We start from the raw sequence: 13,772 nt of genomic DNA, 5'->3' as shown, positions 1-13,772 counted from the left end.
GAGCTTCTTTCAATTTGAGTGGCCCCAGCATGTACTGGTGTGTGAGGTTGTTCCTCCCCAGGACTTCACACTTCTTGAACTTCGTAAGTTTCCTGTCAGCCCGTTTCTTCAGCCTCTTGCAGTCCCTGTGAACGGCAGCACAGCCCTCTGGTGTATCAGCTACTCCTCTCAGTTTTGCATCAGCAGCAAACTTGCAGGGACTACACAGCCCCATCGTCCAGATCATTAATGAAGGTGCTGAACAGGATTGACCCACTATTGACCCTTGGGGTACACCTCTGGTACCTCCAACTAGATTTTGCACCACTCACTGATCACAATTCTTTGGACTCAGACATTCAGCCAGTTTTCAGTCCACCTCACTGTCTCCTTATCTGTACATCATCAACTTCTCCATGTCAAAAGCCTTCCTGAAGTCCAGATAGACAACAACTACCTTTTTCCCTTAACCTTAGCCAAAGCACTTGTTAAGAGTTTTTTCTCCGAGTTTTCTCTGACACTAACCTCTATATTCATGTTCATTGAAGCAAGACAATGAGTTCTTACATGCTAGGCATTCTTGAAAAGATAACCATTTCATTTAGATTAAGGGTACATAATCACTTCAAGACAGGCACACATAAACTGTCCCTGCATATGAAAATGGGTTTTTACAAGCCACCTCCAACTTAGAACCTAAGTAGATATGCTAGTTTGGTTTTGAACGTTGGCAAAAATTGTGTTCTTTCAGCAGACCTAGCTAGCCATGACTGCAGAGCTAACCAGCCTACTTTAAAAAGCTGTTTAAAATCTGGACCCATCTAAAATCTAGTATAACTAGACTCAGTGCCGAAACAGAAGCTGAATTTTCTGGGAAGAAAAACTAAACTTAACTCAGGGTATGGAGACTTATTGGAAATCATAGAATGGTTAGGGTTGGAAAGAACCTTAAGATCATCTAGTTCCAATTCCCCTGCCAGGGGCAGGGACTCCTCACACTAGACCATGTTGCTACCCAAGGCTCTGTCCAACCTGGCCTTGAACACTGCCATAATTCATGAAATTCCATACTGATCCATTTCCAAAGAGTTTATTAAAAGCAAAACCCAATTGGTTTGGAAGGAACTAGTTCTTCCTCTAATGGAATTTCCACCAGACTGGGATGTGGCTTTTCCCACAGTACAATGCACAATGCTGCTAATGTTACAGGATAACCATAGTTTAACGTGATGTGCCAAAACCTACATACTAAGAAAGTGAGAAAGCTGGTTATAAATTTTGACTGCCAAAGCTGAATTTAGACATATGTGTAATTTTGCAGCATTTTGTGTAGCTGGTGATCCCGTGGAAAGAATAACAACAAAATCAGATGTAGCAGATAAAGCTGGGTGAACTTTAAACTGGAACAAAATGTCATACACTGTTGGTATTTCAGTAAGAACTTCCCAGCTGTTATATCTAGAGCTATTCTTGAAGCTGCAAAAGACTAAGTGTATGAAATATGTATCACATCAAATGATGAGAGTGAATATACATCTTATGAATCACAAAAGACACTTTTTCATCATGTATCTTGTATTCACTCTGTTTACACAGAATTCGAAAGAAAGAAAAGTTAAAAAGACACTCAACACAGGAAATACAAGCTATTTTGATCTTTTGGGGGTTCTGAAAGCACACTTTACCATATAGTATAGTATCTAAGTATCCCAGAAGCATTATGTCATATTGAGAAATATTTTCATGTAATTTTTGGTGTTGTAAGTTACTGTAAAACCAACATGTTATGTTCTCACTTACATACATTTGTGAGGCATTACAATACTTACAGAAAGATGAATAAAGACTGTTAGCAGCTAATAAAAATTAGGGAGATTTGACTTTTCTGAGCACTTTTGGGTAAGATCTGTACCTTGATCAGAAATGAAACTGTTGCTGCACATGCCCATACAGATATTTTTTCTTCTCTATTGTCTCTAACTTCAGATTGAAACTCACCACATGTTATGAGACTAGTTTAGAAGTACTTCTAAGAAGGGATACATCATATATTTTCTCTTGAGAGATCATGAATTCTTTATTTACTCTAATATGCAAGGTGGATCTATTAAAATGTACAATATTACCATGCAAAAAATAGGAAACATTGTTCTTTTGATATCTAGTCATGTATGGATGTAACATTGCCCATTCAGCTTTGAATAAGAGACAGAATGATTCATAATATGAAAAGATAATTTTTAAGATAAGGCAATTAGACTGAAGTTGAGACATGTCGCAAATGGGCTGAGGCAGTCACACACCATAATCAATTCTGCCACGAAGGATTGTTGAAGAAAACCTTTATTTCCGGAAATCTATAATATTGCTTCTGCCATAGCCCATACTCAGCTGAAAGATTATTGTCTGTGTCTCCTTTTAATATCTTTTCATCTAGAGCTAAATTCTGAGGAGAGCTGACTAAAATAGCTATTTATAAATAATTGGCTGTAGCTGTTATTCATTCTACATTTCTAGTTACTATTTCTATATACTGGTGCATAAAGCAGGATACAGCAATCATTATTCACATTTCTGAAAGTATGCATTTTTGAAGAAACACACCAATAACCTCCTGCTTCAAATTACTGTATTTTTAGAATATGTAGAAATTTTATCTGTGTATCTTCTGCCAGAAAGGGATAATGAGTATGTTTATTTAAAAATGTAGGTCTCTTACTTTCTGTTTTTATATTCCTGTAAAGCATCAGCTACAATATTCATCATTTTTCCCCCAGCTGACCTCAATGAATCACAGTAAATAACATTGCCTTAAAGACGACCATAAAGGTTTGTGCACAAAACTGTGGATTTTCTTACATTTTACATCTTTTCCAGTGTCTGTAGTCAGGTATTATATGCATCATATCTTAATGCGTATCTTAATTTATTCCACTTCTCTGTTTTCAGCAGTGGCCTCGTCTTTATTTAGTGACAACACTCACTTTATTCCATCCCTCCAGTAAGGCCGATGCTGCATTGAGTCATCTTCCAGTGTCAACAGCCATTGCTCCTCACAGCACACCTCCAGCCTTAAGAGGAACAGCCCAGATATTCCTAGTAAGGGGCACTTTTGTACAAGTTTACCATCCAGCCTGGTGAAGGAGTAGCCCTGGTGATAACCATTAAAACATTGTTTTCGTCAAGAGCAGTGGTGATCCTCATGAAAATGAGCAAATTACCTTGATTTCTGGAATTGCTACAAGTAAGTGGGGTCTGAATGAGGACACCTACCATGCAAGAGCTCCTTACAACATTCTCTGCCAAAGGTAGAATAGCGAGTTGTACTTCTCCATTCTCTTTCCCTAGTCAATAAAGGGTAAGCTTTCTTCCATCCTGGAAAACTAACCTTTCCTCCCACCCTACTCTAGGAGAAAATGCAGCCACCAAACTACACCAGCTGGTGACTGCAATTGGGTGTTCCCCTGTGCACTTTCCCCTTCGCTCCATCACATTTGATCTTCACTTTAGTTCCTTATTCTGAACCTTTTGGGTTCACAAATGTGCCAGTATAGCTCAATAAGAGAATAGTTAGGAATTTGTTGGACCAGATGCTGAGAATCACAGCTTGATATCCTCTACATGATATCATTTACCCGAGCAAAAAGTTAGGAACTTTCTCCTACCTCAGCTGGAGGAAGAGGTTGTGTTTTGAAGGAATTAAACAAAGACAATGTCCAGGCAAGATGGATACGGCCTTTACGGAATCTCTTCTTTTTTTTTTTTTTGCCTTGTCATTGTGGCTCACTGCTAAAGCTGTCACTGCTCTGGTCATAGCTCAGTGTTTGGGCCCGTGCTAATTAATCTATTACATTGAAGAAACTGTTGGGAATCAAGATGCTGTTTTCCCCTTCCTGCTTTTCTAATCACCTCTAATATCCCAGATTCAGGAAGAAATGGGAACAACCTGTGACCCTGTATATATTTCTTGTGCAAGATGGTGTCTCTACCCAATTTTCTTGACCTATGGATGGGGACTTACATTACGCCATCACATTTCTGTATCATGAAACACTTCAGTTTCACACTATTGTCTAAAGTAAAGCTTTTCATCTCTACATTCAAAACTTTTTCTCTTCAAATTTCTAAAAGCTTCACCTATTTCACAAGCAAATTTCTTGTCTCTTTTTTGGGGAAGTGAGTGCTGTAGAGGGAAAACATATCTTTGAGACATGCCTTTGAGAAATGGGAGAGACAGATGAAATGTTTGGCTCTGTTTTGACTTTTGTTGCTACTGAAAAGATTTCTGCTAACGAGATTGAGAAATATAACCTCAGGATACTACCTTGGAGGATGCACTCACTGGGATTTTACTGCCTACAGGAGTTTTCTGTCAGATATACTGTACACAAGGGCATTGCTAAATAACAGCAGAGAGTGTTCGTGGTATTCTGAAGAACTGCCAAGAAAACCAAGTCTGCAGATTACCCTTTATTTGATGTTATGCTGACATTTATCACATCAACAGAGTTTCTAGAACTAAAAACTTAAAACGTGTACAAAAAAAGCACTTGTTTTGTTTCTTGCAATTAGAAGACAGGTTTGAGTTAAAAAAATGTCTTGAACCATCTCCCTTGGTAATTGATACATGTAGCTACATATAAGAATCACAGAATCATAGAATGGTTTGTGCTGGAAGGGACCTTAAAATCATGTAATTCCAATCCCCTTGCCATGGCCAGGGATACCTTCCAGAAGACCAGGTTGCTCAAAGGCCTGCCCACCCTGGCCTTGATCACTTCCAGGGTGAAGAAGAAAATAATAAAATCTACACAAAAGACTTCCTGCTTGTTAATCTATTACAACAGTAACATAAAAGCAGAAAGAGAGGTAACAGTTAAGAAAGATACAGGGAGACTTGAAAAGGCCAATACTTCTACAAGTGTAAACAATAGGAACCCTAAATTCTATTTCTACACCACTACATCCAAAGCTACAGTTTCGGATGCACGACAGGCAGTAGCAAAATGCAAGTCACACGGATTGCATGATCTAGGAATCCTGGGAACTTTATTAATCTTTAATTTGTATATTGCCATCAAAATAAAAAGAAAACAAGCTTTTGGAATAGCAGGAGGGCAAAGGAAGTTGAAGACAGCAAAGAGACCCCTCCTTGTCAGACTTTTCTTTGCCAGGCTAAAGAGCCCCAACTCATGCAATTGCCGGGCGACCCAGCTGCCGGACCACCTTGGTGTTCTTCAGTTGGACTTGCTTCAACATATCCTTGTTCTTATCGCCTGGGAGTCCAGAGCTGCACAGGCAGGAGGGCTGAATAGGGGGGAATAGCACAAAAGCTTCAGGCAGGAAAGTGGACAAAGAAGAAGGGAAAGAAGATTGTGCAGGGCATGACATGATGGCACAACATAAAGACAAAACTGTTACTGTACAGTACAGTCATTTTAATTGTTTTTTTTTCTGCTCATTATCATGAACAGAGCCTGAAGCTGCAAACATTAAATAATGTGTTGCAATTTTCCAGTGGTGGTTGCTATGAAACATAAACAGCATGCCATTATAACTGATAAACATCTCACATTTGCTTCAGTTTGGCAGCTGTAAAACCAGTATTGCTCAATGTATTTATCAGTTTTATATACTTCTGCTTATCCCAGAAAGGAATACTTTTTTCATGATCAGTACTGGAGTTCTAGCAACTTTATTTTTCTCAGAGACCTATCATTCTGGTGAAGTTTATGAAAGAAATCTCTGGGTAGGTGCCCTCTAATGGAAAAAGACACAGCTTATGTTTTCTCCTTTATGGTATTTCCTGAGTATCTGAAGCTTTTCTACTTTAATTATAGTTAAAGGAAGAAAATCCACCTCCTTCAACATTTTTAACTGAAGAACTTTGCCGGGATAACACGCTATGAAAATGAGAGACAGAAATCATCTTATTTCTTCTCCTCTACTTTTATTGTTTAGTTAAATATTTAATATTATACAAATAATCTTGGTAGTGAATTGAAAGATAACTCGAGGCTGGCTACAGTGGTTGATGTTAGAGGCATACTGTGTTCTGAAACTAAGAGATCAATGGGTGTCTCGAAGTGAGCACCCAGAAATATCATGATCCCAAAACTTGTAGCAGCTGTTGAAAATCCAGTGATTAGCTTGCATCACTCCAGTGAGGGATAAATATGGGTTGCACAAAGAAAAGGCACAGTGGTCATGAACTAAACCTTCAAGACATCCTGGACTGTTTATACAGGAATAAAAGACAGTGTAAGTCAAACTGGGCTTTAAACCATTCTGAAAGAACAGTTCAGAAACAAAGAGTGGTTTTCAAGGCTGAAGAAATTCAGAACAATGCTGGCCCAGAAATGAAACTGAGAGCAGCATCCAGCTAACAGCTTCAAATGGTCTTGCTGCATTTCCTCGTCCAAAAGCAAATATCTTATTGTTAAGGGCTTTCTACATCTCTAAGCTTACAGAACGGATTTGCCGAATGAAATCAACACTGTAAATTGAGCCTTGCTAAATTCAGTGGCAAAACAGCTGATCCTACAAGAGGCAGGATTTCTGTTTGTATTTCAGAATCACCCTCTGAGGTGCAATTTGTCACAATTAGCTCAATGATCTCATGCATGACAAAAGAACAAACACAATGAGATGGAAACATTAAACAAGCAGCACAGAAAAATAACTCAGTGAAAATACAACTGAGCAGTTCTTTTCAGAGGCTAATAGTGTATCAGCACTAAAATCACTGTTGGAGTCTATTCTTTTTAGCTGAATGTCATCTAAGAAGTGTTCAGATGTGGAGAAGCCTTTGAGAACACTTCCTTTCATTCACACCTCTTTTTCCAGAGCATGACAGCGATGGCTGTGCATCTTTTAACTACCTGGTCAAGGAAAAAGTTTGAGGTCTTCTGCAGAATACCGAAAGAAGTAAAGCCTTTGTTAGAAGCTGTGTTTTATTCATGGCTGTAAGGTGCTCTGATCTTTTCGGTTTTGAAGACCAGAAATACTACCTTCATGTCAGTATCTTCAATTGGGTAGCTAAAGTAAAATCATACAAAAGGTATTCATTCTTATATTAAAAAGCCGACATGGAATAATTAGTGTTTTCACAACGCAGTCTCTTCCAAAAATGTTTTCCCACTTGTAACTTTAACCTGAGTTGCAGTCAAAAATGTCGACATGTTATCTCACTTCTTAAGGGCAGTGGACAACCTCAAGGACTATGTGACTCCTTTAATGTGTTTTGCAGGGTGGAATTTAGTTTGAAAACTTGCTATTATGAATTACTGCCTACAAGACCTATATTGATTGATCAAATTACCACTAATACACCTTTGCTATTTTTCTATTTATACAAAAAGGGACCTTCAGGGAAACAAAGATCAACTGCTTATGCTGTTGGTTGAAACTCTTCATGTCTGGCAAAATCAGTCACGGTGCCTTTATCCTCTTTTACAAGTACCTCTGTGCAGTCAGTGCTACGGCATCGAAAAGACTTGCAAAACCATGGCAGAAATAAAATTAAGGGAGACACTCTTTACACGCTTTCCTCCACTCCATTTTTGCCTATTATTGCACAGAGATCTCAGCCATAATGCACTACCACAATATTTAGCCTCATAAACAGTAACGCTGTCTGGGTGTTTGTGCAGTTTCCCTATCCATACTAACAGGAATGCAAAGAACTTGCTCTCTGAGCAAATATTTGTGGGATGCACAAAGACTGTCTTAGTTAAATTCCTCTCTGAAATGCCCCATCCTAATTTCAAACAAGCAGCAGCCCTTTCCCACCTGCTTGTTCATACCCACAGTTTTTGCCAAAAGGACAGAAAGCTTATACAATTAAAACCGAGCCTTTAAACATTTTCCTTCTTTAAAACTGCCAGACTACGTAAACTGCTCAGTTGTGTATGAGATACTCAGGAACCCAAACTTGTTTGAATTTGCATTTCTCCAGGATTTGCTCAGCTCAGCTTTGCAACAGCTTTCCCAGAAATGTCATCAGCACCCACACTTCCTCAAGAGTCATTCCTCTGAGAATTCCTGGAAATGTGTTGTTCTTCCTTGTTGGTCTCCATCAATAAATACTTGTTTATATGCTGTCCAAACATCTTAAGTATCTACTCAATATTTTGGATGAGCCAGTGAAACTCTTTTTGACTTCTAAATGCACTATCAGAAGAAGCCTCACTGTCAAACATTGCGGCACAGGTGAAGGGAGTGTTAACCAGGCTTCGGCACTATGGGAAAACTTTTATGAAATACATTTATCTCAAATTCAGAGATGGGCATGACTCATACAGCAGCATCTGTCAAGATTGGTACTAATAAAGAACATACACAGAAGGTGAGGCATGGTTGGTAGGCATTGGGTGTATTTGGGGAAGAAATAGCAAAATAATTTGAAATATATGTTTAAACAAAGTAAAAAGGGAAGCTTTTTTCAGAATACATGGGCATCTGATTAAGCTTGCCTTGGGGACACAATGGCAGAAAAAAAACAGGTGGGAGATCAATGCAAAACATCATTTTTTTCTGCAATTCAGAAAAAAAACCTTTCTAATCACTTCTCCAAATCTTTAGCAGCATCTTTATTTCTGCCAGACACACACGTTTCTCTATTGCACATGAAGCTGCAGGACATGTTTTTGATACTTAACTCTCTGCAATTAGAAGAAAACATGAAGAATAAAAGGCTTAGATTCTCTCTTAAATGTTCCTCAGTTTAGAAATTACTCTCTTACAGTCTAAAAGGCATATGGCTATAATCAGAATCACTCTTTGAAATGCCGTTTGCTTGGATTTCATTTCACTGATAACCGGTCAGGCAGCATATGGAGTTGTTGTATAATTTCCATTTTTGGACACTAAAATGTGTCATATAGCTTCCAGTGCAGGGTAAAATTCAGTGATCAGGAAGCCAGCCTGCTTGTCTAGCTTCCCTTCTGTGACAGATGTCTTGCACAAACTTAAGAAACGGCATTCGAGGTTTCACAATGAAGTCAAAAGGCTTTGCTCCAGCTTTTGTGGTGAAAGCCATTTCTACTTCTCTGACAGACCTTGGTTAAGATACCATGGATAGGGAGGATCACCACCAGTCCATTCTCTCCTTCTCAACTGTAAGTCACACTTCTGGCCCACCGCAGTTTTATCGTTCTTTCCAAACCATGCTCGCCACCCTCTCTAAGTAAGGTATGTCACAGCCATCACTGGGATCAGATCTTGAGCAGACACAGATGGCCTCCTGAGCAGACAGTAGCCAGCTTACATATGGTCCCAGCAGGATGGAGCACGGCAAACACCAGACACCCACTTCTTCAAGCAAGCTTTGTGTTTATACTGGACTCACTGCTGCCATGGCTACAATGCTCACAGCAGACAAGGAATTAAAAGCTTGTGCAGCTTTAGGTACCCACTGCAGGTCAATAGTTCCTCAGGTGGAAAGTCTATTTTTCTGCAACAGCCATCCATCCATCAGAAACGAAAAAAAAAGAAAGCAACTGCAGCTCGGAGCCCCTCTTTCATTTCCTTCACCAAATGACTTGCAGACTGAGTTGCTGTCTTATTCATAACTCACGCAGAGGAAGCCTTTCCCTCTTTTATCCACCCACCTCTAGACACCAAGCTCAAGTACCTATTTGAAGACTATTCCTATTCTAGTGGATTTGCCACCTGACATTTCCAAGTGATTAATACTGACAGAACACACACACATCAGTCTCACACGCCTTTCAAAAAAAGAACAGACATATAAATTTTCAGTAGTTTTATTGAAAAATGCCTCTTTCATTTCAGAAATAAATAATATAAGGCAGTGAAATTCACAATTTGCAGTTAAAATATAAAAGCAGCAATTCTATATCCATAGTCTTGCAAACAATTTCCAACTGCTTTTGATAACTAAGAAACATTGTATTCTGAAAAAAAAAACAAACCCATACTAAATATACAACATAAACATGCAATTCCATCTCTGCAGGATTGACTGCAATTTGGCATAAATGTTACTGTGTCTACAACAAGGAGATTTCAGGCATTATTAAACTGTATCCAGTTGATACAATGATTTCAGCTACTTAATGTTTGTGGTGTTTAAAGGAGATGTATAAGAGCAGTACATGCCCTGAAAAGTATAACTAAGCATAGAAGAAAATGACAATGATATTGGAAGGAGAGAGAATTTTTTGTGTCTTTCCTTTTAACTAGATAATGCGGACCTGTGACCTGACTGAACTGCAAACACACATTTGAAAAAGAGAAAGAATGTAAAGCTAAAGCAGACAGTCCTTAGAAAATTTGCAGCAGCTCTGTGGTTATTTTTGTTTTGGTTTTTCTGTTTTCTTTTTTTTTTTTATTTGTTTTTACATTATTTTAATGAAAAGGCAGCAATGAGATAACTGAATGCACATATTAACCTGTAGGCAGCCACTATAAGCAGAAGTATTTTACAAGCATTTCCAGAGCGATATGAAGTCTCTAGGTACACACGTTGCTATCCCCACATAAGCAAGATACAAAACAGGGGTGCGTCTGATATGAAAGACCAGAAAGCTATATTGCAAAAGAAATTATGCACTCTCCCTGTGTGTATCTGCAAATGCAAGAATAGCAAAACCAAAAACCACCAACCAAAAAAACCAAAACAAGACACAGATCTTTTATGGGTTTGTTTGTGCTTTTCTTGACAGTGATCTTTTCCAGCGCATGTGTTCAGGGTATTCTGGTGAATGCATTTCAACTCCATAGTCCTCATACTCGTCCTCTCTCCTGTCTGACTCCATAGGTACTACAAAGGGTTCACCTTCAGGTTGATAGGGTCCACTTTCAGGCACGTATGATTCTGGTTGAAAATAGTTGTCCGATTGAACATAATAGTTATCGCATGTCTTTGAATCCACAAATACAATGAAGGTTAGTTTGCCTACATAATGTTAGTCCAATCTTTTTTCCATATAATAAATATATAAATTAACAGTTCACTGGGGTATTTTTCACTGTTGTTCAGTAATAGCTTTTGGCAGTAAAAGGATAAAATTTTAAAAGGTTTTGTATTTATAATACACAAAACTTTGCAGAAAGAGTCTTAAATTATGCAAGGGACCAATTATTGTAGAACTATGAAAAAAAAAAAAAAAGAAAAACACAAAGCAAATCAAATTAAAATATTATTTTACAGCTATTTCAGTAAATACAAGCACTGGACTTTATTTTAAACTGTGTAATTAGTAGAAGACATGAAGCAGGTAAAATGAACAGGTGGCTTGGCATATACTAATTTTCTCTGAGGATGGGAAAGTAAGTGTAGACATAACTATCACCAGCGGCAATATACAGTACATGTCATTTTCTCGTGCTGTTCCTCGTAACAAACCGAGTTACAGCTGGTGCTTCAGGAACACCAAAAACTACAGCAAAACAGAAGAAAAATAATTATAAAACTTTGGTATTTATAACTGCAGTTACAGAATCCAACAAGATTACATATGAAAAAAAGGCACATGCCCCGATTCTGACATGTTGGTAACAAGCAACAGACAGGTAGAATTCGTAAGTTGTCAAAGATGTTATTCCAGCATATAGCAAGCAGCAGCAGGCTTTTATGCAAAAGCATCATGTAGAGTTGTTAACAGATTTTAGTGGATACAGTCCCATACAAATCATTTACAAGCCACAATTAGTTTACTATTTACATAAGTCATTTCTCATTTCCCAGGTTAAGTCTATCTCTTTTAATGGCATTACCTTTGCTGGTTAGTAGTTTTATAAGCCTCCTTCACCACTGAGGCTTTTGATGGTCTGGGTCTTTTTTAAAAAAAAGAAAGACTGTCTATTTTACTATTGAAATGCAACAGGCTTAATGAATTGACATCACTGTCCTTTATCTCATTCACAAGTTGTGTTAGTAAAAAGAATCTCCCCATTCTATGAGGCCAACATGGTTCAAAAACCATATCCGTGGTGAAATATCCATACGGACTCATTTTCTAATAAGCACGTGCGCAAACATCTCAGAAACAGGATTTTCATGTATTCAAACTGTAAGCAGCACTGGCGACTTAGAAAATGTGTTAGCCGAAACCTGAAACAGGTCAAAGATGATGTTAGTCTTTTAAAAAGTCCATCTGATGTGCAAAAACATACTTTCATCCAACTAAATAGATAACAGTTAAGTCATAGGCATATATTTATATATGTATACATAGCCGTTTACTAGAAAACACTGATGAATCACAGGTAGGATTTTCTTTCTTTTTCATTTAAATAAGAATTTTGTGTGAGATCTGCGCAACCCCCTGGCTCTTTAACCAGGAGCACTGAGTCTGCAAGTGTGTACATATATATATATATATTTTAATTTTTTTTCTTTTCATGGGTACATGCACAATATGCTACAGCAAAACATATCCAATAGTAGTATCACATACACTAATTTTGAGATGTTGCAATGCATACATATTAATTTGTTAACAATACTGTGGTCCTGCAGGATCCCCATGTTAAAATATAGTAGCATCTTTCCAGTCAGAAATTGACAGCCACTGTGACCCTTTATTTAGATTCTAGAAGCAGCCTACTGTTTTGAGCTACATCACAAAAGGGAAGGCTGATATTACTCAGGGCTAATCAGAGATTCCATGGTGCTTAACTTGGTAGAAATTGTAGGACAGTTGTGGGTTTCGGTTGTCTACGCTGTATAAATGAATGCATTTTATTTGTGGAAAAATTTTATTTCAGGTATTAATTTTGTATAAATAATCCTGACATTGCTCAAAAAGAGACACATGGAAATTGCCAACCACAGCATTCTTTTTATTTTTCAAGAGAACATGGAGAATTCAACCTTGTTCTGAAGACGATTGGAAGGGGGGGGGGATGAAGGGGAAAAAAGAAGAAGAAGAAAATGGTCACTTAAATCCTATGAGTAACATTATCAACTACTAACCATCTATGTTTAAAAAAAAATAAATACTAGAATATCTAGTTACCACTTCCTATTTAAAACAAAACACACATAAAATCAATTAAATCAAAGTCCAAATGACCGTTTATATACCTGCACACTACAATGAGGCAGGCCTGCTCATTGCAACCATTTCCTCCTGGCCACGCTAGCAGGACTGTCGCATGTAAAGCAGCTCAATATGAACAGCCACATCTGTGAAGGCTATTTAAGGCAAGTGAAGTTGTTCATAACCTACCTGGGAATCCTTGGCCATTGTAAGGGATGCTAGCACATTGGGATGAATCACAATATCCTGGTGGTCCTGGGGGACCTCGAATACCCGCATTTCCAGGACGACCTGGTGGCCCTGGTGGTCCTCGTGATCCTGTGGAGCCCGGTGGACCAGTTCTAGATTCTCCTTGTGGACCTAATTTTAGAATTGAAAGGCTGGGAGGCTGTTCTCTTTAAGAGCTAGCTTGACAAAATAGCTAACACTGCTGCTGTCTAGACTACACAGACTAGGTTATGTCTTTGGTGAGAAAACACTTGCACTTTGCTGCTACATGGGGGTCAACAGAAAGAAAAACGAAAGAAAACTAGAAATATGACTCATCATTAGTTGCTTCCCTGTGTGTGGCTTATTTAAGGATATTCACAGAAACTGCTTCAGTAAGGTTTGAGCCAAATGAGAAACATCAATGAATGCTCTGGTTTATTTCCGCTCTGTGTAAGATACGGAGATCTCAAGGGAAACTACTAGATCAGACGAGCACACTGGATTTCAATTAAAATATAGGAGTACATTAATCCTGCTGCCCTGTGGCCCCAGGATAGATGAGGTAATGTTTTT

General features: G+C 38.3%; 1 protein-coding gene across 5 annotated transcripts in view; it reads right to left on the bottom strand.

The window, feature by feature from the left end:
- Positions 1 to 9,730: 9,730 nt before the first annotated feature.
- The window catches only part of COL12A1 (collagen type XII alpha 1 chain), a 102,413-nt gene continuing 98,371 nt past the window's right edge, over positions 9,731 to 13,772 (bottom strand). For 3 of the 5 annotated variants that reach the window (XM_065681412.1, XM_065681411.1, XM_065681416.1), the window contains 2 exons: positions 13,179 to 13,349; positions 9,731 to 10,819 (listed from right to left, as the gene is read on the bottom strand). In XM_065681412.1, the coding sequence (XP_065537484.1) occupies positions 10,638 to 10,819; positions 13,179 to 13,349 (353 nt within the window). In that variant the 3' untranslated portion in view covers positions 9,731 to 10,637. Of the gene's footprint in view, positions 12,827 to 13,178; positions 13,350 to 13,772 lie in introns of all 5 variants that reach the window. The other 2 variants (XM_065681415.1, XM_065681414.1) reach the window with 2 other exon arrangements.

This window comes from Lathamus discolor, chromosome 5, assembly GCF_037157495.1.
Source record: "Lathamus discolor isolate bLatDis1 chromosome 5, bLatDis1.hap1, whole genome shotgun sequence".
NCBI classification, from domain to species: Eukaryota; Metazoa; Chordata; class Aves; order Psittaciformes; family Psittacidae; genus Lathamus; species Lathamus discolor.
Note: the sequence above shows the minus strand (reverse complement) of the source record. Positions and strands in the feature narration are given on the sequence as shown.